General features: G+C 47.2%; 2 protein-coding genes across 4 annotated transcripts; both read left to right on the top strand.

Annotated features, from left to right (window-relative positions):
- The first annotated feature begins 341 nt into the window (after positions 1–341).
- Positions 342–18,893, top strand: BNIPL (BCL2 interacting protein like). 3 transcript variants are annotated; one of them, XM_061605776.1, is made up of 10 exons: positions 342–491; positions 6,531–6,644; positions 7,478–7,539; positions 9,152–9,361; positions 9,991–10,170; positions 10,867–10,945; positions 11,548–11,679; positions 13,130–13,216; positions 15,527–15,625; positions 17,589–18,893. In XM_061605776.1, exons 1-10 carry the CDS (start codon positions 448–450, stop codon positions 17,620–17,622), a joined length of 1,041 nt encoding a protein of 346 aa, XP_061461760.1. In that variant the 5' UTR covers positions 342–447; the 3' UTR covers positions 17,623–18,893. The 3 variants fall into 3 exon arrangements, with proteins under 3 accessions (XP_061461760.1, XP_061461759.1, XP_061461761.1); XM_061605775.1 differs by having other exon boundaries at positions 10,867–10,969; XM_061605777.1 differs by lacking the exon at positions 342–491 and adding an exon at positions 3,317–3,422 and having other exon boundaries at positions 10,867–10,969.
- A 3,420-nt stretch (positions 18,894–22,313) lies between these two features.
- Positions 22,314–22,889, top strand: C22H1orf56 (chromosome 22 C1orf56 homolog). Its single transcript, XM_061606727.1, has one exon. The coding sequence runs from the start codon at positions 22,314–22,316 to the stop codon at positions 22,887–22,889; it is 576 nt and encodes a 191-aa protein (XP_061462711.1).
- The last annotated feature ends 1,567 nt before the right edge of the window (positions 22,890–24,456 follow it).

Raw genomic sequence — 24,456 nt, 5'->3', positions numbered from 1 at the left:
TGCAATTCTCCAACAAAACAATGTTTATAAAAATGCATGTATATTGGGGGAAATGTGCATGAGTATTTTAGTGAAAATTCCATATAACAATGCATGACAGTAGGAGAAATCGCTTGCAAATGCGTGTATGCTAGTCTAAACTGCACACAAAAATGTCTTTAGTAGGAGAAATGTTGAAGAGCAGGATGGCAGACTCGATAGGCCTGACCCAGCAGGCTCTTACGTCCTTATTTCCGCCCCCAAAATCCGACTGTTTTATTTCACTCTGCGTCGGCGTTAGGACCCAGCCGTCCGTCTCTGATCCTGCTTAAACATTCATGCAGAAAAACCAGTTTGGGACGAGTCCGGGCTCAACGCTGGCATCTTGGGACATCCCACTGGCTGTTTGGGTTTTGGCCTCCTGGGAGAAGCAGGAAGGGCCCTAGATATTCCTGACGGTCAGGCCTGATGGGCTCTTGTCTTGGAGAGGATGCAGACCTCCCTTCCGAAAGGTGAGTCCTTTGACTTGGGGGCTGCATCCGGAACGCTTCCCGTTCTCAAGGGGATCTCAGGCGCAGAACACCTGCTTTGTATGCAGGACGTGCCAGGTTCAGTCCCCGGCAACTTCCACGTAGGACTGGAGAAAAGACTTCTGCCTGAAACTCCGGAGAGCTGCTGCCAGCCAGTGTAGGCAATACTGAGCTAGAGACCAGGGGTCCAACTTGCTATAAGGCAGCTTCCTCAGCTCTCTTTCAAAACAGGCCTTTATTCAAAACCATGAGGACTGGAGCCTTGCTTGATTTTTACTGAATCAACAACCGTTTCAAGTAGAGACCTCATCCCAGCATCCGTGCTGGAATTGCTTCTTAAAGATGCTGTTAAAGCTGTGTGTTTTTTCAGAAAGACTTTTTGAAGATATTTCATTTTATAATATGTTTTAAAGTTTTTCGTTTGTAAGATGCTTTAGAGTTTTTAGTGGTTTTGTTTGACGCCCTGGGCTCTTTCCAGGAGGAAGGAAGGGTGGGATATAAATGTGATAAATAAATAATAAAATAATAAATAATCCCTTTTTAGGGGAAGGAGGGTAACTCAGTGGTTAGGGAGTCTGCTTTGGATGCCAGAAGACTTGCAGCTCTACAAGTGGTAAACGACAATGCAACTGATTCTTTGGGGGAAGCCAAAGGTGCTTTAAACGTAAGGTGTGGATGCGATCCCCATCTGAGGTTGTGGCCTCGCCAGTCTTTTCCAAATGCCATCTTCGTCCATCCTCCCTTGAAAATTGATGCCTTTCGTGTAAGATCAGGCAAGAGCAACAGGTTTAGCCCACAGACCGAGCCCCACCTAGCAAATCTGAACGGAAACTTGTAAACAGCTAGCCCATATTTTTCCTTGTCAAAAAGAGAGAAAACGGTTGTCAAGGTGTTAGGAATGGAGCGATCCCACGCTGTCATCATCCACTGATAGCTGTTGCTTGCAAAGCTGTGCAAACCCCCATTGGCTCAGCTGTGTCTTTACTTATCATATGCAATGTCAGATGTGGGATAGATGGGCGTGGCTTGGGCAAGACAGCCTTGGGGGCCAAACAGGGAGCTCTGTCAGGCCCCCAGGTAGGAATGGAAAGATCTGCCTGCTTTTGTTCTCTCTCTCATTTTCCCCAGTCTTAAATACAGTCCTGCACATTTCTGTAGCAACTTGGAGTTGGGTTTTTTTTTAATGCAAATTTCTTCTCATGAGCCCCTTTTGGTATGCCGTTTTGACCAACGCACACATTTTTGCAAGCAATTTCTCGTCACAGAATGCATTTTGTGTGTATTATCTTCACTCATATATTCATTTTTATGCTATGTGCGTTTTTGCAAGCGTCGCTTGGTTGGCAAACTGCATCGCAACATTCGGATAAGTGCAAATTTCAAAGGATTGGCTGCATTTGGTTCTCATGTTTTCAAGAAGTGCGGATTTGATAGATGCACCTTGAAATGCAAACTGAATCGAATTGATCTCCCATCCCTATTCGTGGGCCTGAAGTTCTCCACTCTTGCTTTAACAATACAGACATGTTTTGCATCCGACTGACACACTTGTACACATTTGTATGTGCTCGTGTGCAATGCCAGAGGTCATTCTGCCAGGAGGTCCTTACTGTTGACAGGCTTCGACTTAATAATTATGGGTCTCAAGAGCCCCCTAATCCAAGCCACTGTTTGGAGAAAGCAGGAACCTCCAAAGAACATCGCCGTTAGCCAGCCCTAGTCTAGATCGGCAGTATATGAACAACACAGATTTTATAAATAAATGACGAAGAATCTCATAGCACCGCAAAGATCATCACACTTATTATGATTTGCTCAAGGAGCAACTGAATCAGGCTGCAATCCTCACCATGGCTACTCAGAAGTAAGACTGATTGGATTCAAATGGGACTTATTCCCAGGTAAATTGCTCTCTGGGGAAGGTCTATAGCTCGATAGAAGATCATCTGCTGTGCATGCTAAACCAGATGTGGCCCTTGGAAGGTTGTCCAGAAGGGAATGTGGCCCTTGGTTTGAAGAAGGGGCTCCACCCTGTCTGTAATAAAACCTTTCATTGCTGAAGCGCCGTGAGATTTTCCTTGCTATTTTTGTTACAACAGTGAACATGACTCTCTCTTTGGAACTCATAAATCAACAGCATCTTTTATGTCTCTTGTGATGGCTGATGTTCCTAATGTGCCATCAGTCAAAGCACCCCCACACCTTTTGGATGCATGGATGAGTTAGGACTTGTTCAGCCCGCCCGGGGAGAAGGGGAGGAGTGTGATTCATGTCTGGGAGGCTCCAAAAGACACGGATCACCGAACTGGAATGTGGCGTTGTGGCCACAGAGCCAGCCTTGCTTTCGTTTAATGCATTCATCCGGTTGAACCAGGAAGAAACAGAGAGCGTAAGCCCACCAAATGAGCAGTCAGGCACCTGGAGGTGATGCCCTTCCTCTGTACGTTGTCCCCGATATGTGGTATTCAGAGGTAGACTGCCTCTGAACAGGCGTGTAGTCCTCCAGGGTCTTAGGGGTGTGTCATAGACCCCACACTTTTTTAGGAGCAGGGTCCCTATGTCTCCAGCAGCCCATCAGCAGGAATGGGGAGTGTGTTGGCCACCGAGAAGAGTCTTCTAACATGCTTCCTTGTCCTTTCCTGCTGATTGGAGCCAATCACAGTGAACGGAGGTGAGTCAGCCACTGAGAAGGCTCTTCTCAGCAGCCAACACTCTCCCCTTTCATGCTGACTGGCTCCTAGGGACACCTGTTGTTATGGGAGAAAGCGTTAACAAGGATCTCATTCTCAACCCCGCAGCAAAAAAGGAGTGTGTGGCATGGCTGTGACTATCGTGAAGGGACCCAGCACTTCTGAATTTGCCACAGCACTACTGCCTCTGAATCTGGAGGCTCCATTTAGATGCTACATGGCGGTAAGCCTCATCTTTTTCCAAAGATTTCTCTTAGCCCCTTATAAAAGCATCTAAGTTATTAGTCATCACTCACCTCTCTTGGCCTGGGGTTTGTTGTCTGAAGAACAACTCTCTTTAATCTGTCCCTGAGGAATTTAATCAAGTGACTCTACAATTAGAAAAGGGGGGGAGAACATTTATCTCCCATTTCCCCATTATCCAACTCCCCCCCCCTCCCTTTATGGGTTCAAGTTCTTACTTAGAAGAGCGCCCAACACTTCTAGGCACGGTTCAAATGTTAAAATAAAACCTTACAGAAAACTGAGCAGAAAAATGCTGGAGGAGAGGAGAAAGGGAGAGCGAAGCCTCTTTGCCTTGCTAGTGAAATTGAGCATCCACATTTAGAAGCAGTCTACCTGTCCAAATACCAGGTGCTAGGGGAGAGGCAATGAGGAAAGACTGGGGCATCTCATTGGATGCAGGACGCACCAGTTCAGGGGTGGGCAACCTGTTTGTCTGTTGAGGGCTGCATTCCCTCGGTGGTAATTCCTTGGGGGCTGCATGCTGGCAGAGGGCAGTGCCAGAGCCAAAAGAATAACAGAATCATAGAATAGTAGAGTTGGAAAGGGCCTACAAGGCCATAGAGTCCAACCCCCTGCTCAATGCAGGAATCCAAATCAAAGCATTCCCTACAGATGGCTGTCCAGCTGCCTCTTGAAGGCCTCCAGTGTCAGAGAGCCCACTACCTCTCTAGGTAATTGGTTCCATTGTTGTATGGCTCTAACAGTTAGGAAGTTTTTCCTGATGTCCAGTCGAAATCTGGCTGATTTCTGAAATCTGGGCCGCAAAAGAGGGGGGCCCTTTCCCTCTCTCTCCGTACCATTTACTGGAGGGCAGCAGCAAAGGAGGGCTGTTGCATTTCTGCCCCATTGGTACCCGTCCTTTCGGAGAAGTCGATTGGCCAATGTGTGGGAAGCGGGATCTTGGATGAGCTAGGCCTTTGGCCCGACGCAGCAGGGCTGTTCTTAGGTTCACCTTGCTCTCTAGAAATGACACGCCGTGCCAGGATCCCCTCCCATCACTCAGCTGGCTTTGTATATTTAGGCAACGAGGAACCAATCTGCCTGCGAGGTGGAGTTGCTAAGGGAGTAAACAGTTACTGTGCCTGGGTGTGCCACTCGGCTGCAAGACCGGCACTGCCATGGATATTTAGCAGGAGAAACCTTGGCGGCCCAAGCAGAGCGGACTTTCTCTCTTCCTAGGTGTTAGCCTCCCGGGCTACCTGGTTTGTACAATTTGTAGCCCGGTGGCAAAATCTACTTGGAAGGTAATTGCTGATTGCTTTCCTAGGGTGGACAGAGGCGGCAGCTTGCTTTTAATGCATTGCAAATTATTATTATTATCTATTAATGATTTAAATAACACTTTGGATGTGCACGGCAGTGCTTTATGGGGAATGAAGGCAGGTTTCTGCCCTGAGGAGCTTACAATGTATGACATGCAACACAGGGCAAAGGAAAGGGAGGGAAACTGAGGCAAGGAATAACGGGAGTAGAAGAGGTGATTGCTTTAGTACAAGAAGGCAGATCTCTGCCTCGAAGGAGGTTAGGAGTAGACCGCTGAAATCAATGAACCTGACTAGCTTAGTGCATGGATTTCAGTGAGCCTACTCTGAGTAGTAGTTAATTGGCTACAACCCTAAAATTCGAGAAAAGAGGAACGGAGGCACGGTGAAACTGGGAGAAAAAGTGCAGTGATTTTATTAGAATGTGCATTGGATGGGATAATTCAGGCCGAAACACACACATGCGTTTGGAGTACCTCATTCCCACACAGACACATGCAGACATTTACATTAGGGATGGGGCGGGGGAAATTCGATTCAGTTCCCATTTAAAGGTGAATCTATCAAATCTGCACTTTCTGAAACAATTTCGCAAGGGAAACTCAGCCATCCTTTGACATTCCCACTTATCTGAATTTTGCAGTGCAGTTCTGCAACCAACGTTTACAAAAATGCACATTATTTGGGGAAAGTGAGCATAAAAATCAAGATTCGTAGAAATAACGCAAAAAGGCATGACGCGAGGCAAAATTGCTTGCAAAAAAAATGCGTACATTAGTCAAAACGGCGCACACAAAAATGACTAGGAGGCATTTGCACTAGAAAGCTGACGCATTTCCTGCATATTGCTGCAAAAATACAGAGAGCTGAATTTAAGATTGGACAAATGGGAAACTGAGAGAACTGAAATTGACAGATCTTTCCATCCCTACTCTAACACACATTCACTGCACCCCAAAGACACACATTCATACATTCACACACACGCATACACACAAGCACTGTAGATGTTCTTGGACAGCGTTTCAGCTGTCTGGAGTCCACAAGGGAAGAAGGTCAGTATCGATACAACTTAATTAATAATGAACGATGGCTGAAGGGGACCGTTCCTGGCAACCTCCGGGTACCAACTCATCGGGAAGCCCGGAGGATAGTTACTAGACCCAGGGCCTTTTCTGTAGTGGCCCCCGAACTGTGGAACAGCCTCCCCGAAGATGTACGCCTGGCGCCGACGCTGCTGTCTTTCCGGCGCCAGGTTAAGACCTGGCTATGCTCCCAGGCATTTTAACTGTTAAATGTTCAAATGTTTATAACGTTACTGTGTGTAGCTTGATTTTATTGTCATATTTTGTGTTTTAGCCTTTTGTACACCGCCCAGAGAGCTGTTCGCTATGGGCGGTCTATAAATGAAACAAATAAAATAAATAAATAAATAAATAAACCTGAAGATCACTGGTGAAAGAATGTTTTTAACTGTAACTGTGTTTTAGAATATTTCTAACTCTTTTTAGAATGCTTTTCTTTTTCTCGTTGTTCAGTTGTTTTTGTTGATACGGTTGCTGCCCTGGTCTCCTCCGGGAGGAAGGGTGGGATATAAATTCAATAAATAATCATAATAATCATAATAATTCATTATGTCTGACAGTCTAACCTGAGGCAAGCTGACTTGGAAATGCGTCCCCATTGAACTCCGGAAGATGTGCTTGCACGCAACTAGGTTGTTCAGCAGGGATGTGCCGTCGATCAAACTGGAGCATCTCTCTCTCTGTCTTTGCACCTTGCAGGTTTAAGGAGGACACCACAAAGGCTGCCCTATCCCCCGAGCAGGGAGATGGCGAGGCCGTGAACATCAAGGACATGGAGCTGAAGGAGGAATGGCAGGACGACGAATTCCCACGGTAAGCAGCGCACCCAGGCGACCCAAGCTGCAGGAAAAAAAGAACAGCAGGGAGATTGGCGGGCAGTGGGTAAATGGAACCTCCATGTTCAAGGGCAGTATATCTCGGAATGTCAGGAGCCTGGCAGGGAAGGGCCTTTCAGCTCCGCTCGTGGGCTTCCCAGGGGCGTCTGGTTGACCACTGGGCGAAAGAAGGTTGCTGGACTAAACGGAGTCCCCCCAACGTGTCCAGACAATGCAAGGAGCAGATGAAGCAGGAGGAGGGGTAGCGGTGGGATCAGTTGTACAGGGATGTGAGCACTTCTGGAGAGGAGACCAGGAGTGTTGGGTTTTTAGGTCCTTGATGCTGGAGCTCAGGGGGGAGGAACCTCAGGCTCAGGAGGGAGGCAAATGCGGCCCTACAAGCCTCTGTCTCTGGCCCTCAGGACTCTCCCAAGCCACCCCCTTCACTAGCTCTGCTATGCACCCTCCTTGAGTGTTTTTGCCTGGCTGGGGCCTCGGATAACGAGTCTTGCTTGCCTGGATGGAGAGAGGGATGTGCGAGTGCGTGTAGAAGCTAGCCTATGGTGCAAAGGGGAGATTTACATCCATTGCTCCACCCACTTCTCCCTGTGGCCCCTTCCACCACTGATGTGTGGCCCCGAGAGGTTGCCCACAAGGTAACGTGGGCTTGAAGCTCCTAAAGGTCCCCTGCCTCTGTTGTAGCTGCTAGGCGACATTGCCCCTCTAGCTGCAAAGCCATGTTTCTCTCTCTCTAAGGAATGGAGCAGCCCCACTACATGGATCCTACCTTCCATCCTCAGAATCACCTTCTCTTTTTTTCTTGCCTTGCAGGCCCCTCCCAGAGGAGATCTCCAAGGAGGATCTGGAAGAATCCAGTTCGGCACGTAGCCCGGGTAAGACTCCAGAGGAGGACCTGGAGGTGGCTGACCTTTCCCTGGGTTTGCTGGGGGGGGGATAATCTCACATTATGGAGTGGCGGTGTCACCCAACTCCCCCCAAGACAATTCCCCCTCTCCTTGTGGATGTGACGTCCCCTCTTCAGTTCTCCTGCCTTTCTGACTGTGCGGCCGTTTGACCAAGTCCGTGGAGAGCAGGGTCATAAATCTATGGCTCTTGGCTGTGCCAGCTCGGGGGAGCCCCCATGTTCAGAGGCAGTCTATCTCAGAAAGAGGGACAAAGAGTATTGCCTGCATACTGTCTGGGTGGGCTTCCCAGAGGAATCTGGCTGGGTGCTGGGAAATAACAGGATGCTAGACTAGGAGGGCGCCTGGCCTGACCCAGTGCTGCTTCTTCTTCTTGTGTTCAGTTTTTCTCCAGTGGGGCAGGTATTTCACATGAAACAGGGGACCCAGTTTTCTCCTTCCCTCGCTTCCTCCTTGTCTCTGTGTTAGCCATAATTTCTAAGCAGATCCTCCAAATTCAGGAGCACTCTACCTTTGAATGTCAGTTTCTGGGGTGGGGCAAATCGGTTAGGGCTGTAGCTCAGAGGTAGAGTAGCTGCTTGACATGCAGAAGATCCCAGGTTCAATTTCCAGCATCTCCAGGGCAGCAGGTTCTGCCAATTTAAAAGACACAATATTAAAAGCAATTTAAAAGAAACTACAGTCGCAAGAATAGAGTAGGTCCTAAAATATTCATTCATTCACTTCTATTTAACTGATCATTTAATAGATTCTTTCTTTCTTTCTTTCTTTCATATCCCACCCTTCTTCCCAGTAGGAACCCAGGTTGGCAAACAAAAACTACCAAAAACACTCTAAAATATCATAAAAACACTGTACAATATATTAAAACAAACAAAACATCTTTTTTAAAAAATATTTAAAGACGCCTTAAAAAGCAATCCCAGCACAGACACAGACTGGGATAAGGTCTCTACTTAAAAGGCTTGTTGAAAGAGGAAGGTCTTCAGGAGGCCTTGAAAAGATAACAGAGATGGCGCCTGTCTGATATTTAAGGGGAGGGAATTCCACAGGGTAGGTGCTGCCACACTAAAGGTCTGTTTCCTACATTGTGCGGAACGGACCTCCTGGTAAGATGGTATCTTCAGGAGGCCTCACCTGCAGAGTGCAGTGATCGACTGGGTATATAAGGGGTAAGGTGATCCTTCAGGTATCCTGGTCCCAAGCTGCATAGGGCTTTGTACACCAAATATTTCTATTTAATAGATCATTTAATTTATTTCTATTTACTATCTGAAAGATCTCAAAGCAGTTTAGAATAGAGTACTACAAACACAATAAATACAATAAGGAACGCATGTCAAATTCACTTAACAATATATGTGATCAATATTCATATGCATAACACAATGTGAATGAAGTCAGAGAGCTTTACAAGGCAGTATATATCATTACAACAAATATAACACATATTCACAGGTATATATCTCAGGTGTCAAAGGCCAGATGTTGGGGGTCGAACCAGGAACCTTCTGTATGCAAAGCTGGTGTACAGCCACTGATTGATGATGTTTTATCTCCTTCCCCCGCTTCCGCACATCAGTTGCCCCCAACACCCTAGAGTTGTGTGGCCGGCGGCACATGAAGAAACGGCTCCCGGCACCAGATCTTGGCGACGGATCAGTGAAATCTGGGGAGTGTCCGGAACTCACGCCGGATGGCAGCCTGGATATCAACGTGGACGAGTTGGAGACACCATCCGACAGTGAGCTGCAGGAGGGCTCCGAGAACGGGCACGAGTTTGAGTGGGAAGGTAAAGAGACGGGTTCGAGGTTCAACCAGGTGAAGAACACCCCAGAGAAGGGAGCACCTGTGCAGGAATGGGAGGTCTGTACAGAGAGGTGTGGATGGAAAGAGATTTCACCCTTCACCAATAGGTTCCAGGGTGGGTCACAGCATTAGAAAATACACGACTAAAAACCATCTAAAACAAATTTAAAGGTGAACCTACGTATTTCAGAGTTCCCAAAATAATACGTGAATCAAAATATAGCCATCCTTCGAAATTTGCACTTCTTTGGATTTTGCAGGGCCGTTCTCCAGCCAAGGAATGTGTAAAAAATTGCATAAACTTGGGGAAAGTGTGCTGCACATGTATCAGTGAAAACAAGACACAAAAATGTAATACGTTCGGGGAAATTGCTTTGCAAAAGTGTGTACATTAGGCATGCCAACATGTCTACATTATATTAGGAGAAATCAGCACTAACATGAGTTTTCAGAAGGACTTTAAAAAAACCCTTGCAAACGGGTGTGACTGGAAAATATGAGCAACGGAGAGGAACCAGAATGATCAGATTCACTCCGTTCCCCCCCCCGTCCTTTCCTGACCAAACAGGATCCTTTGCCCAACTCTAACTCCCATTTTTTGTGTGTCCGCAGATGATCTCCCCAGGGCCCGGAGGGTGGACAGCAACTTGCCAGAGAGATTTTGCACGGGCCGCGTGGTGGACGTCAAAGGCCAGGATGGACGGAAGTGGCGGATCTTCCTGACAGACGAGCGGGAACAGAAGGTGGACTTGGGGGCCGTCGAACCCTATAAGAGAGTCATCTCTCATGGAGGTAATGCAGGAGAGCCTCGTGGCAGCAGAGGCTGCCCATTAGGGCAAAAGGGGCAATGCCCCCAACTCCCCTGGCATGCTCGCAGCCAGCTTCCCACCTGCCTCCCTTCTTACTTACAGTCAGGCCAGGTGGTGTGCTTGTCTGTCAGCTGTCTCTGCCTTAGCGTTGCGGTTGTAGACATCATCAGGGAAGAAGATGGGCACCTGAGGCCACCTGAGGGAGGTGTGGAGGGTGGCCTCACGAGGTTGGATCTTCTCAGTGGTGGCGCCCCCTGTTTGTGGGATGCGCTCCCCAGGGAGGCACTCCTGGTGCCATCACTGCCTGTTTTTAGGCACTAGGTTAAAACATTTTGATTTTCTGTTTGTTTTTTGGTCGGGTAGGGAGGAGTTGGATTTTGTTTTTATGTACTGTGTGTGTATTTCAGAATGTTTTTATGCTTGTCTTTAATGCTGTAAGTCGCTTGGAGTTTCAATAATAATAATAAAAACAATACATTGTAGAGATGAATAAATATTATGATTGGTGGCCTCTGTCTCACAAAGGAAGTGCGTGGGGCCTTTGGACTCCTATCCTCATCTCTGGCCATGCTTGCGGGGGCTGATGGGAGTTGTCGTTCAGCCACACCTGGAGGGCCAAAGGTCCCCCACACCTGTCCCACAGGATGGCCTACAGCTGCCTCTTCTTCTTCTCTCTCAGGGTACTATGGGGAGGGCCTGAATGCCATCATCATGTTTGCTACGTGCTACTTACCAGACAGCAGCATCCCAGATTATCCGTACGTCATGGAGAATCTCTTCCGGTGAGGGTCACGGGCTGCCTCGCCGCTGAGACGGAGGGAGAAATTTGGGGGGAAGACAGGAGGTTCAGATCCCAACAGAGCCCAGATTCATCGGGCAAAAAAAATAGTCCGCCTGGTCCTGCATCGGTCCTCCCACAGTGGCCAATCCTACTGCCAGGGAGTGAGAACATAATGGCTTATACCAGTATGAAAGACAGATCCTTGGTCCACCTGGCTGCATATGGTCAACACTGACAGTCAGCGGCTCTCCAGGGTTCCAGGCAAGGTTCTCTCCCAGGCTTACTCAGAGATGCCCCTGGGGATTGAACCGGGGATGCCAAGCAGATGCTGAGTTGCAGTTTTTCCTTTAAAAATATTCTGTCTAGTCCAGGGTTCCCAAGCTGTGGCCTGTGGACCACTAGTAGCCCACAAGCTTCACGCAGGTGGTCCGTGGGGATTGAACCTGGAACCTTCCACACGCAAAGCCAGTGCTCTGTCATTGAGCTCCCTATACTTAAGAGCAACGGGGTGGAGGATGACTCCGAGGGCTGGTAGAGCAGCAGATGCCTTTGAAACTGATTACACTGTTCCCACATCAGGTACATCACCGGAACGCTGGAGCTGATGGTAGCTGAGAATTACATGATGGTTTGCCTGAACGGTGCCACGCCCCGTAGCCGGGTGCCATCCTTTACGTGGATCAAACAGTGTTACCAAACCATTGATAGAAGGTAAGGCGTCTCTCTCTGTGTGTAAATAAAGAAATAAAATTGTGCCCCAGCCAGCAACCAGTTTTAAACACTGACCTGTTGAATGCAGGGCTTGGTCTATCAGATTTTGGTTGAAGTTTCTTTATGCCAAGGAGGGGGAACCTTAGGAACAAAAGGGCTGAATGCGGCCCTCCAGGACTCCTGCTCCGGCCCTCGGGACGCTCACTAGGACATGCCGCCTCGCCTCTGGCCGTGCTCCTCACAGTTCCTGCTCCGCGCTCTCCTTGAGTGTCTTTGCAGGGCTGAAATGCATCCATGAGCTGCGATAGTGCCTCTTGCTTCCCTTGATGTAGGGACGTGGCCCCGCCCACCACTGGCATGTGGCCCCAAGGAGGTTCTCCACAAGGGAAAGTGGCACTTCAGGCAGAAAAGCTCTCCCACTCCCAGGTTAGGCCAACACATTCCCAGATTTTGGGCACGTTCTTCAGAAGGATATCGACGTGAGCTCCTGGTCCGAGAGCGCTGAGCAACAACTTACAATTATTAGGCCTTTCCGTACAGTTTCTTGTTGTGGAGGGCGGTTGCCGGGCAAAATTTATTCTCCACCTTTGGCTCTGGGGAACGGTCTCGCAGGACCGTGGCTCGGCAGACTTGCTCTCCGAGGCATCTTGCTTTCTCTGTTGACTCTTCTAAGGTCCAGGCTGGATAACTTGGACTGTTCCCAAATGAGGGCCGCATTCCCTTCCAGAGGCCCCATACCAGCGGTAGGCAGGGCCAGAGTGGGCGGAGCAATGGGTGTTAATTTTACCTTTGTACATGAGGCTGGTTTCTACACTCACGCTTGCACACTCACACGCTCCCTCCTCTTCTCCTCCATCCAGACAAACAAAAGGCATGATTGGAGTTTAAGGACACAGTCTAGCTAGGGAAAAACACTCGGGGGGCGAAACAGGGCCAGTGAGGGGCGTGGCCTCGGCAGCGGCAGCTGGTGGATCCAATGCCCGTGGGCCAGTGGAATGTAGTCTGGGTTTTACTCCAAACTTTCAAGGAGCTGTGCATTTTGGACCCCTCCCTGAAAGTTCGGACAACAACCCAGACCGCATTCCATTGCCCCGCAGATAGGGAGTCACCACCTGCTAAACTTTTTTAATGGTAGAAATGGCATAGTTTTGTTTTATTTTTGTTTTCAGTGGGACTGGGACTGTGATTTCTGAAACACTGACAAGGATTTTTTTAAAAAAAAATAAGGATCAGATCATTGTTTTTAGAAAATGAAATCTTTTTGTTCCTTTCCTTTGCTGTTTTTTTTTTTTAAACACATATTTTTCACACAAGAGGCTAGCTGAAAAGACGCTAAGGTCATTTGCCAATAACCAGAGGCAGCCTTCCGTTCTCCCGCCCATGGAAAGTCCTGTGGCGGGGAGTTCTGCCAGTTAACAGCGCCTTTAAATCCCTTTGGCTTTTGCCGTAGGCTCCGGAAGAACCTGAAGACATTGATTATCGTTCATCCCACTTGGTACGTCAAAGCGTTGATGGCCGTGTTTAGACCTTTCATCAGGTACGTTGGCTACCTTCCCTGCCTTTTCCAGAATTGACAACTGGGGAAAGGGAACAGAATGCACGCTAGCACATCTTCATAACCCTTTATAAATTTAATCTAATAATTGGCTTGGTCTGCTGCTTCTGATAATATCCTACCATGGGTTGTCTACAATTGTCCCTTTGGTTTTTTTTTTTGGCAAAAACTGAATTAAAATCAATCAAGGGAAGACAAAAAGATTGCAGAGTAAACGAATCTGACACTTGCAAGGTGGGTTTCAGCCAATGAGAGTAGTCTCTTGCATCAGAATTCCCCTTGTGATATGTTAGACTGTTCATCAAGGCCTGTATCGTTTGTTAATATAAAAATAGTGCTATAGGATAGTAGGGGGTGGGTTTGGATGATATCTGTGAGACCCTTTCTAGCTTATAACTGTGTGCCTGTAAGAGACATAATCTGCAAAGGAAGAAAGAAGCCTGCTCCACTGGTCAGACTAGTTTCCTTTGTTAATTTAACAGAATGCCTAATGGGTCTGTCAAGTGCCCCCATTAACAAGTGTAAGAATATGCCAAAGAGGTAATGGGGACCATTTATATTTATTTATTTATTTATTTATTATTTCAATTTATATACCGCCCTTAGCAAAATAGCTCTCAGGGCGGTGAACAAACGAGATAAAATACAATATATCAAATAAAAATACAAAAACATATACGAACAAACAACAAAAAACGCAACAAAAACAAAATAAATACTACAAAAATTAGAAATACAGATTAAAAGATTAAAAAGTTAAGAAGATTAAAATGCCTGGGAGCATAAAAAGGTCTTTACCTGGCGCCGAAAAGATGGAAGTGTAGGCGCCAGGCGTACCTCTTCGGGGAGGCTGTTCCACAACTCAGGGGCCACCACAGAAAAGGCCCTGGATCTCGTAACCACCCTCCGGGCTTCCCGATAGGTTGGTACCCGGAGGAGGGCCTTAGATTCTGAACGAAGTGAACGGGTAGGTTCATAGCGAGAGAGGCGTTCCACAAGGTATTGAGGTCCCACGCCGTGTAAGGCTTTATAGGTCAAAACCAGCACCTTGAATCTTGCCCGGAAGCAAATAGGAAGCCAGTGCAGATGCGCCAGGACAGGTGTTATATGCGAAGACCGACTGGTCCTCGTCAATAATCTGGCAGCTGCGTTCTGCACCAGCTGAAGCTTCCGAACTGTCTTCAAGGGCAGCCCTACGTAGAGCGCATTACAGTAATCCAATCTTGAAGTTACCAGAGCGTGGACAACGGAGGCGAGGTCGTCCCCGTCCAGATAGGGGCGTAGTTGGGCTACCAGACGAAGATGGTAAAACGCATTCCGTGCCACCGAGGCCACTTGGGCCTCGAGAGACAAGGAAGAGTCGAAAAGAACCCCCAAACTACGTACCTGTTCTTTCAGGGGAGAGGCCCTCCTCCCCCCACCCCCGGGTCACCTTGCTGGGGGCTCCCTCTTCCTGAAGCCAGGGAGAGGCTTGTATTTTCAGTCCGGTCTGGAAAAGCAGGGAACTAGACACAGAGAGGCTTGCTCTCTGCACCATGGCTCCCTACAGGCCTGAGGGGAAAGCAATTGGACCACTAATGCTGTGAACTTCTCCATCTTAAACTCAGGTTGTGAATATGTGTAAATAAAAACAATATCCTATAAGACATCATAGTCTCTGCTAACCTTCTTTCCAAGGGAACCAAACCCTGGGTAATCGCAGGAACCCCTGGAAGTCATGCACCGCTTGGTGATTGGGGTGGCGTGAAACAATATATATATGTATATATTGCAATGGAGTGTAGAAATAACTGGTCTGTTAAGACTGGTAGTTGAAAGAATAAAGAAATGTAAGATTTATTACTACAAAGAGATAAAGCCACGCGGCCTGCACTCAGGGAGCCATTATGAACTAACTGAGAACAAAGACAAGAAAATGAGGGGGGGAGCAAAGCCTGGAAAAACAACAAACACTTTGGAGGAGGAATCAGCAGAGGGAAGAACAGATTGCCCTTCTGACTATCACTAAACCCCCCACCCCCGCACTGGTTCAGGTTACTTGTAATATGGGTTGGTGCTTTACTCCTAACACCATTTACCCTGGAATGGCTGGATTTCAGGAAGAGTGAGGTCTTCCTTATCAGCTGCTGAAGTTGTGCCTCATGGTGGATTGAAGAGACTGAAGCTGGGGCCTGAACTATCCTGCAGGGTTGTTATGAGGATAAACTGGGCTGCTGCCTCACACTGCCTCATGGTAGGGGCTGGCCTTGCTAATTTTTCTTACGTATCTTTCTCTTTTCCCTCTCTCTCCAGTTCCAAGTTCAGCCGGAAGGTGCAGTTTGTGGACAGCCTGGAGGAGCTGGCGCGGCTGATCCCTTTGGATCAGGTCCACATCCCAGACTGCGTCCATCAGTGAGCATCTGCCGCTTCCCCTCTCCCCAACCTTATCTGGCACCCCATCCACACTGTACATTCAAAGCAGTATCATACCACTTCAAACAGGCATGGCTTCCCCCCCAAAAGAATCCTGGGAACTGTAGTTTGTTCAGGTGCTGAGAGTTGTGAGGAGACCCCTGTTCCCCTCACAGAGCAATAATTCCCAGAGTTTCTTGGGAAGAGGGATTGGCTGTTAAACCACTCTAGGAATTGTCGCTCTGTGAGGGGAATCCCCTACCAACTCCCAGCACCCCTTGCAGACAACAGTTCCCAAGATCCTTTGGGAGAAGCCAGGAATGTTTTAAAGCGGCATGATACTGCTTTAAAAGTATATTATTACAGTAGGGCCCCGCTCATACAGCGGGTTACGTTCCGGACCCCCGCTGTAAAGCGAAAACTGCTGTAAAGCGGATCCCATTGTCTTACACTGACCAAAATGGTGCCCGGTGGCAAAAAAACCTCCGTAAAAGCAGAACAAGCGCTGTAAAGCGGGGCCTTTCTACAATTCACAACCACTGTATTAGCGGAACGCTGTAAAGCGAAGCGCTGTAAAGCGGGGCCCTACTGTATTTATTAGATTTGTTAGCTGCTTCACACCCAAAGGCCCCCAAGCGACTTTCACAATGTTAAAACAAAAAACAAAAGAAACACACTATACAGTCATAACAATAAACAGCAACAAAGCAATAGCACCCGAGCGCAGCCACAGGAACGTCTGGCAACGTATTAAAACAAAACATCCTCTCAATCTACCTGGTGCGGACGGGGCCTCCAACAACAAGGCCCTGCAAAGAGGGACTGGCTCAGTGGAAGCTGGTCCATTTGGGCACTGCCAGCCTCAGCCCACCTTCAGCCACCCCACCTGCCTGCCTTCTTACTTACAACCAATCCAAGGGATGGCCCCCTTGTCGAACTCAGCAGGGAGGATGACCAGGACAGAAATAGAGTGAATAGGCTCTACCTGTCCTTGGCTGTGGCTCTGCTTCTCTTTGGCTCTCTGGCTCCACCTACTGTCGGGCCTACCTGCCTTCCGCTCCATCAGTAGGGATGGAAAGATCTGTCAATGTCGGTTCTCTCGTTTCTCACTTTCCTAACATCAAATTCAGTCCTCTACATTTCTGCAGCAATCTGCGTGTTTTTTTTAATTCCTCGTGAAAATTCTCCACCATTTCAGTGCGAATCTCTCCAAATAAACCCATTTGGCAAAGGCACACATTTTTGCAAGCCTTTTCTCATCACATCATGCCTTTTTGCAGGTTATTTTCATTCATGTGTTCATTTTGATGCACACTTTCCCCCGATACCTGCATTTTTATAAATATCGTTTAGTTGGCGAGCTGCATCCCAAAATTCTAATCAATGCTAATTTCGAAGGGTGGCTGTGTTTCGGCTCTCCTATTGTTTCGGAAAGTGTGAATTTGATAAATTCTGCTTGAAATGCGAACTGAATCGAAGTTCTCACCCGTCCCTGCCCCCCAATCCAAACGGGCACCAGCCACGCTGGGTCCACTGGCTGTTCCTTCAGCGGGGGATTACATCCTCGCTGCTTCTACTAGCAAGCGCCGCTGGTGAGTGCTGGCAGGATAAGTACATTAGAAGCTAAGAAGCGCCTTCCTTGCTGGATCAGGCCAGTGGCCCATCTAGGCCAGGCTTCCTGTTCTCACAGTGGGCCAGCCAGATGCCTCTTCTGGGAAACCTGCAGACAGGACCTGAGCGCCACAGCGACTCTCCCCTCTTGCAGTTTCCAGCAACCGGTATTCAGAACCACGCTGCATGCGTGCTGCTGTTTGCCCCTGACAGAGCTACAGTTCCCGGTACCCTGAACCAACTACAGTTCCCAGGACTCTTTGGGGAAAGCCATGTGCTTTCAATGTCCGGTGGGTATACAGCCCTGCTCAAATAATTCTTTCTCTTTTCCTGCTTCCTTCATCTCTCCCAGGCTAGATCAATCCAGGATCAGTTCCCGGAGCTAACGAGAAAGGAATGAAGCCGGCTGGATTTTCGCAAACATCTTGTACATCAATTCACCCCTTATGTCTGTGTTCTGTTTTTATTTTTTTGTGTATCAGATGCTCACGAACTCACACACACACACACACACACACACAAACATTATTTCCTTCCTTTTGTTATTGTTGCTAAAGACCCTCTTGGAAAAATGTGGCCCTATTGGCTGATCCTGCTTTTTAAACATTTGTATTCCTTAAAAACATTTTTCTTTGAAAAGATAAAGAAACTAAGGTTTAAATAGGGAGAGTTTTGTTTGACGGCTGAATTTGCAAAGGAGAGGTCCTGGTGGATGTAGGGCTTACTCTGAGTAAGTCTAATGTTGCATATAGCCCAGTGTTTCTGAGCTCATGCAGAGTGCATGTACTCAGTGACACTGGGTTGTATGTAACATTAGACCTACTCAGAGTAGACCCACTGGAATTAATGGACATGACTTAGGTCTAATAATTTCAGTGGGTCTACTTTGAGTATAACTTGGTTGAATACAACCTGTTTTCTTTAATATGACTTCATTAAGGATGCAACCATATGTACACACTTACCTGGGAATAAGTCCCATGAAACTTAATGAGACTTAGTTCTGAGTAGAGATGCATAGGATTGCACTGTTAGGGTTGTATCCAACTATCTCCTACTTAGAGCAGCAGAACCATTGAAATCAATGGGTTTGTCACATCTTTGCTTTCAATGGGTCTACTCTGAGTAGTCAGATAGAACCTTTAATCAACTCCGGGTGCCATCCCCATCTGAGGCCTTCTCAGTGGTGGCTCCCTTGCTGCAGATTCCAAATGTTGGCAGCTGGGGAATTTCAAGCAGTCAGCCGTGAGTTCTGTTCAGACAAGCTTTTGGTTGATCCGCTGGTATTCAATTAACATGCTGTTGAGTTTGTTGTGGTTTTAATTTGTTTTTATTTTGTGTCACTGGTTGCTAAAGAAGCGGAGATGGCTAGAAGCGGCTTCTTAAAATGGGACGTCAATGGCTTTTTAGAGCTGGTGGCTACTAGCTGTCAATCAACATACCTGGGGAAAGGCTGGGGAAGAGACAATTTGGCAGCTGGAATGTAGCCAGGGCAAGAGAGAAATAACGTATTTTGCATCTGGATGGCAAAAAGAGAGGGTTTTGGGGGGGTTGGGGGTTTATAAAGGTGTGCTACTTGCTTTGGGGGTAGCGGATGCCCTTGTCTGTCTGGGAACTTGGCCAATGTCCCTAGGCATAACCTGTATATTTGTAAATAAACACATATTGACAAACAAAACGGGCATTAAGTCTTTAAAATTCCTTCTTCACAATTAAAAAGCAACCTGCAAAATTTTCCTTTGATCAGGGTAACATGAAATGTTGTGTGAACCAGGAACATAGGATGAACAAAACCGGGCTTTAATTTCTTTTTTTAAAAAAATCATTGTTTTACTTAAATATATGTATCCTTCTCTTCAGATGAGAAGGGATGTTGTCATCAAGCCTGCGGATAAGAGTGGTGCTGTTGCGGTACTTAACACTACAGACTATACAGCAGAAGGTCAAAGAAAACTAAAGGATGAAACATAGATTTCTTGACAAAGACATCACCACAGATCTCAATATTCGTATCATTACATCTATACAAAAAACCTTACAAGTGGGAAACTTTTTAAAGAGGAGACTGCTGATCTCCTTGTTAATCCAAATCCCACCCCTGGAAGGTTTTACATGCTGCCTAAAATCCACAAAGCCAACAATCCTAGTCGCCCATTTGTCTCAGGTAACAACACAGCTACTGTACATTGACTAAAATTTACAAAACATGGTGCAAAACCTCCCACCATATATTAAAGACACCAAGGACTTCTTGCTTAAAATTAAGTCTTTAAACAAGCAGTATCAATCCACCACAATACTATACTAGCTGCTTTAGTTGTCACATCTCTTTACACCAATATACCACATAATGATGGAATTCAGGCTTTAAATGAGTTCCTTAACACCAGGAATACGAACAATCCTCCAACAGAGGTTCTCACAACTTTAGCTACACTAGTCCTGACTTGTAACAACTTTACATTCAATGGAGAACACGACCTGCAACTACAAGGCACAGCTATGGGGACTCGCATGGCTCCATCATATGCGAATCTCTTCATGGGTGAACTGGAACAGGAAATCCTCAAAAAGGCCATCAACAAACCACTTATATGGTGGCGATACATTGATGACATCTTTATGGTCTGGACAAATGGTAAAGAGAGTTTAGAACAATTTAAAAATTACATAAAATCCATCCATCTATTAAGTTTACATTTAATAGTACAAATGACAATCTGCACATCCCTTTTCTTGATGTCCTTCTCACCACTGAAAAAAACAAAATAGCTACTGATCTCTATAGCAAATCAACTGATGCCCACACCTATTTAAACTGGAAATCCTGCCATCCTAAGCATATAAAGAAAAACATTGTGTATAGCTTAGCTCTGAGAATCAAATTTATTTGCAACACTGAAGATAAATAGCAGAGAAGGTTCAGTGAACTTAAAGAACACCTTCTGCTGAGAATATCCACCACATATTATCGCTTGCAACATCCACCGAGCCTCCATTCTGTCCAGAGAAAACCTCCTTCATCATACGGAGGTGTCAAAGAGCAGAGAGCAATAGATTCCATTTGTGATAGATTTCCATCCAGCATCTCCTAACGATCACCAAGCAATCAGGGAGAGCTACCCATTGCTGGCAAACTCTGAACATCTTACCAGAGCCATCAGCAGGTCTCCTGTTGTAGCATTTTGCCAGCCTCCTAATTTGCACAGACTGTTGGTGAGAGCTGTGCTTAAGCAACCTGTCACCAGTCCAGGGTCTCATCCTTGTCACTCCAAATGCTGTATCACCTGTGTGTACCTCAGTGAGACAGCTACTTTTACAAGCACTAGGACAGGCAGGACCTATTACAACAAACAGAACATCACCTGCAGGTCCTGCAATATAATTTATGTCATCGAATGCAACAGACCAGGATGTCATATCCAATACATAGGAAAAACCACAACTGACCTATGCACATGCTTCAGAAACCACAAATTGGCAATCTTAACAAAAAAAGTGGAGCAACCAGTCGCAAAACATTTCAACATTGAGGGTCACAGCCTGCTGGACTTTTCTATAACAGCTACAGAGATGGCAACAGATCCAGCAGCACTGAGAGAGAGGACTTTTGGATATACTCTCTGGACACATTGGCACCACATGGCCTGAACCTGGAGGACAGTACAAACATTACTTAGCTTCTGCAACTGAAGCCCCTCTGAGCTCTCTAACTGCCACCTTGGTAGCAGCATTTGTATGTTAGCAGCTGAGGAAGGCGGAAGCCGAAACATTTTGGTATTACAATAAAAACCTCTGTTTGCTAATCACAATTACATACATACATACCTGTAATGTACATGTTACACTTACTTTCCACTCAGATATGTAAACGAGAAAAACAATCATTCCGTTGTTTATCCAGTTTTAGTTTATTATTGCATTTATAGCCCACCTTTCCATCAAGGGGGCGCACATGGTTCCCCCGTCTTCATTTCATCCTCACAACAACACTGTGAGGTAGGTTAGGCTGAGAGATAGTGATTGGCCAAGGTCCATAAATTAGATATTTACTTCCTACTTGCTTTTGCTACAATTGCTACTTACTTACTTATTTAAGTACATATAGCAGAGTTTCTCAAACTGTGGTTCGTGGGCCACCAGTGAGCTGCAAGCTTCATCCAGGGTGGTCTGCAGCACATCTATGAAAAACACTTATAATATGAATTCTATAGAATCCAAATTTAGGTTGTTTTTAATTGGTTTTAATTATGCTTTTCAACATTGTTGTAACCCGTCCTGGGACCTTTGGGTGAAGGGCTGGTAATAAATAACAACACCACAATATAAGATATAAAAGAATCAATTAAAATACAATTAAAAACCATACAGTCTAGTAGTGTATGACAATTGCTACAACAGGCAGAATAGAGCATCATGAAATGGTCCATCGAGAACCTCAGCAGTTTTCCAACAGTCGAAACAATGGTCGATACAATTGTATCACTAATGATGTTAAGGTGTTGGACTATGACCTGGGAGACCAGGGTTCGAATCCCCACATAGCCACACTGGGTGGCCTTGGGCCAGTCACTGCCTCTCAGCTGCATGAAAGCCCTATTCATAGGGTCGCCATAAGTCGGAATCGACTTGAGGGCAGTACATTTACATTTACAATATATTATAATATATTACACTAATATTACTATATTACTACAGTTTAGTAATATTTATATAACCAACTCAGTATTCAACACACACACATAACCGGGTCATTCCTGTTAGTTACCCAAAGATCATTCCATCTGCATATTTTAGTTACCCAAATATCAATCCACATTCATCTTCCCTCTCCAACATTCCAGCCCTCCTTTGTTCTCCCCGGAGTTCCGAGTGTGTTGCCTAGCAAAGTCCCGCCCCCAACAGCTGCTGAGCCACGCCCCTTTCCCCTTCCATCCTGATCAGACAAGATCCTGCAGCTGCGCCCATTGGGCACTGCAGTTCCACTTCCATGGCCATAGGGTGTGCCTTCCTGGTGCTGATGCTCTGCATGCAGGGCTGGCTCCTGCCACACCTGGGCCTGGTCCAAGATGACGATATGGCCCAGGTTACGGCCCCTCCACATCTTGTGGCTCTGCTGCCCGAGGCTGCTATGGCCACCGTGGCCGCAGGGCACACCAACACCAGTTCGGAGGTGAGCACACAGGCGCCGGCGTTCACAATCTCCATCAATGCTCATGTCCACCATGTCAGTGTGGGGACGCCCGCGGAGAAGGAGACGGTCTTGATTGTTGGTGACACCCGCTACGCCTGGCAGGAGTGGAGCAAGTGGCATTGCAACTGTATGGAAGGGAGCATGTCCCGGGTGCGGGACATCACCTACGCGATGCCCGGCGTGCACCTGGACCCGGTTCAGTACGACATCCTGCGCTTTGAGCGGGAAGTGTGCAGCTACAAAGTCTGCGACTGCAGCCGCAAGGAGCACGAGTGCGACCGGCTGGAGGTGACCTGCAAGAAGGGAGCCATGCACATGTGCGCCTTGAGGGACATCAAGCTGGATCAGGACCTCAAGAGGCGGCACTTCTGGGCCCGCGTCCACGAGGGGCTCAATAAGCTCTGGCAGCACATCAAGGACACCTTCCCAATGGAGGAGGTGGGGAAGAGAGGTGGCTAAAAGGGGCCTAGGCAGCACATGGCCTGCTCCCTAGTGCTTGATGTGAACAGAGGCTGGCGGGTACATAAGTTGGGGGGCACATGCTTTCTGTCCTTGGAATCTCTTCCTCTGATTCCCATGTCCATGCAGATCAGTTCTTTGGGGTCGTAGCCAGTGGAGGCTGATCCATTAGAGTATACAGGGCAGTGTGCCCCAACCTGTCTGCCCTCAGCCAGCCCCCACCTGCCTGCCTTCTTACTTGCTGCCACTCCAGGGGTCGCCTTGGCTGCCAGCTCCCTCCTCAGTTGCCCCTTGTAGGACGCAGCAGGGAGAGAGCAGGGAAACCAAAACGAAAATTTGTTGGCTCCGGCTGCCGTCGGCTCTGGCTTCCCCAACTCTTTTGGGTTTCTTGACATCCGCCCCACCAGTTGCAAGGAGCACCAGCCGCCACTGTTCACAACGGTGGGGCCAAGTGAGGCTACTCTGCGCATGCTCGGAGGAACATTCCCCTTTACAATTACGTCACTGGCTTTGGGAGCGAACCCCGTGGGATTTGATTTGGATGGGTGGATTGGAGACATGTGCATACTGCTTAATCATCTGCATTTTCTCAGCGGTGCGCGCACGCAGAAAGTCACACATAAAATGAAACCCTTAAAACAATAGAATCATCATAGAACCAAACACGGCCTTAAAATGCCTGCTGGGACAAGAAGCCGTGCAACTGTTTTAACTTTCTTTTTAAAAAAGGCAGGACTAAACAAAGCGATGGGTGCCCCCAGCCTCACGTCATGTTGATCGGGGCAATCGTTTGGGTTGGGGAGAATATCCTCCAAATGGGGGCTTCCCCCAGTAATCTGTAAGATACCATGTGAATTGCAGGGTGGAGATTTGTACAGAATGTGTGCCCCTCTGTGGTCAGATGGGTAGTTCATCATGTACTAAAAAATACGCCTCACCCCACCCCAGCAAGAAGTTTTTTAAAAACCACAGGCTACATGCCTGTACATTTAAAACACATTTAAAGCACATCCCCTCCCAAGAATCCTGGGAACTGTAGTTTCTTAAGGGTGCTGGAAACATCTTGCTCTTTGCATGAGGCAGAAAGATGTTCTTGGCTGAGTGAGTCCTGGCTAAGTGCAGACTTGTTGCTTTTCAATCTGGACAGTTCCAAACAACCTCTTTATTGACCTTTCATTCTGATGCGTTTGCGGGGAAGTTAGGCCATGTACCAAGCGTTTGCGGGGAAGTTAGGCCATGTACCGAGCTAGTGTTTTACATTTCCCCGTCATTTTTCTTATTGCAAAAAAATCCTGGTTTTTTTTTTGGGAGGGGGGGAGAAACAAGCACCAAATCAACTTTACTTGCACAACCGGAATTTGCAGGCAAGCGATTGAATCCCGCCTGAAAATAGCAACATGTCTGGAAACGCCCTTAGTCTAATCCATTGTTGGTTCGGTTAGAGGGGTTAGGGGTGCGTTTCACACTCTGACATGAGAAAGCTCCTCCCTGCCATCACAGCTGAGTCCAGATCCAGCACATCATTAACACTTTCTCTTGAGGGTGCTAATGCAATCGTTTGTGACCC

The sequence above is a fragment of the Rhineura floridana genome, chromosome 22 (assembly GCF_030035675.1).
Source record: "Rhineura floridana isolate rRhiFlo1 chromosome 22, rRhiFlo1.hap2, whole genome shotgun sequence".
Classification (NCBI taxonomy): domain Eukaryota; kingdom Metazoa; phylum Chordata; class Lepidosauria; order Squamata; family Rhineuridae; genus Rhineura; species Rhineura floridana.
The sequence above is the reverse complement of the archived record's forward strand: the minus strand, read 5'-3'. Positions and strand labels throughout refer to the sequence as shown.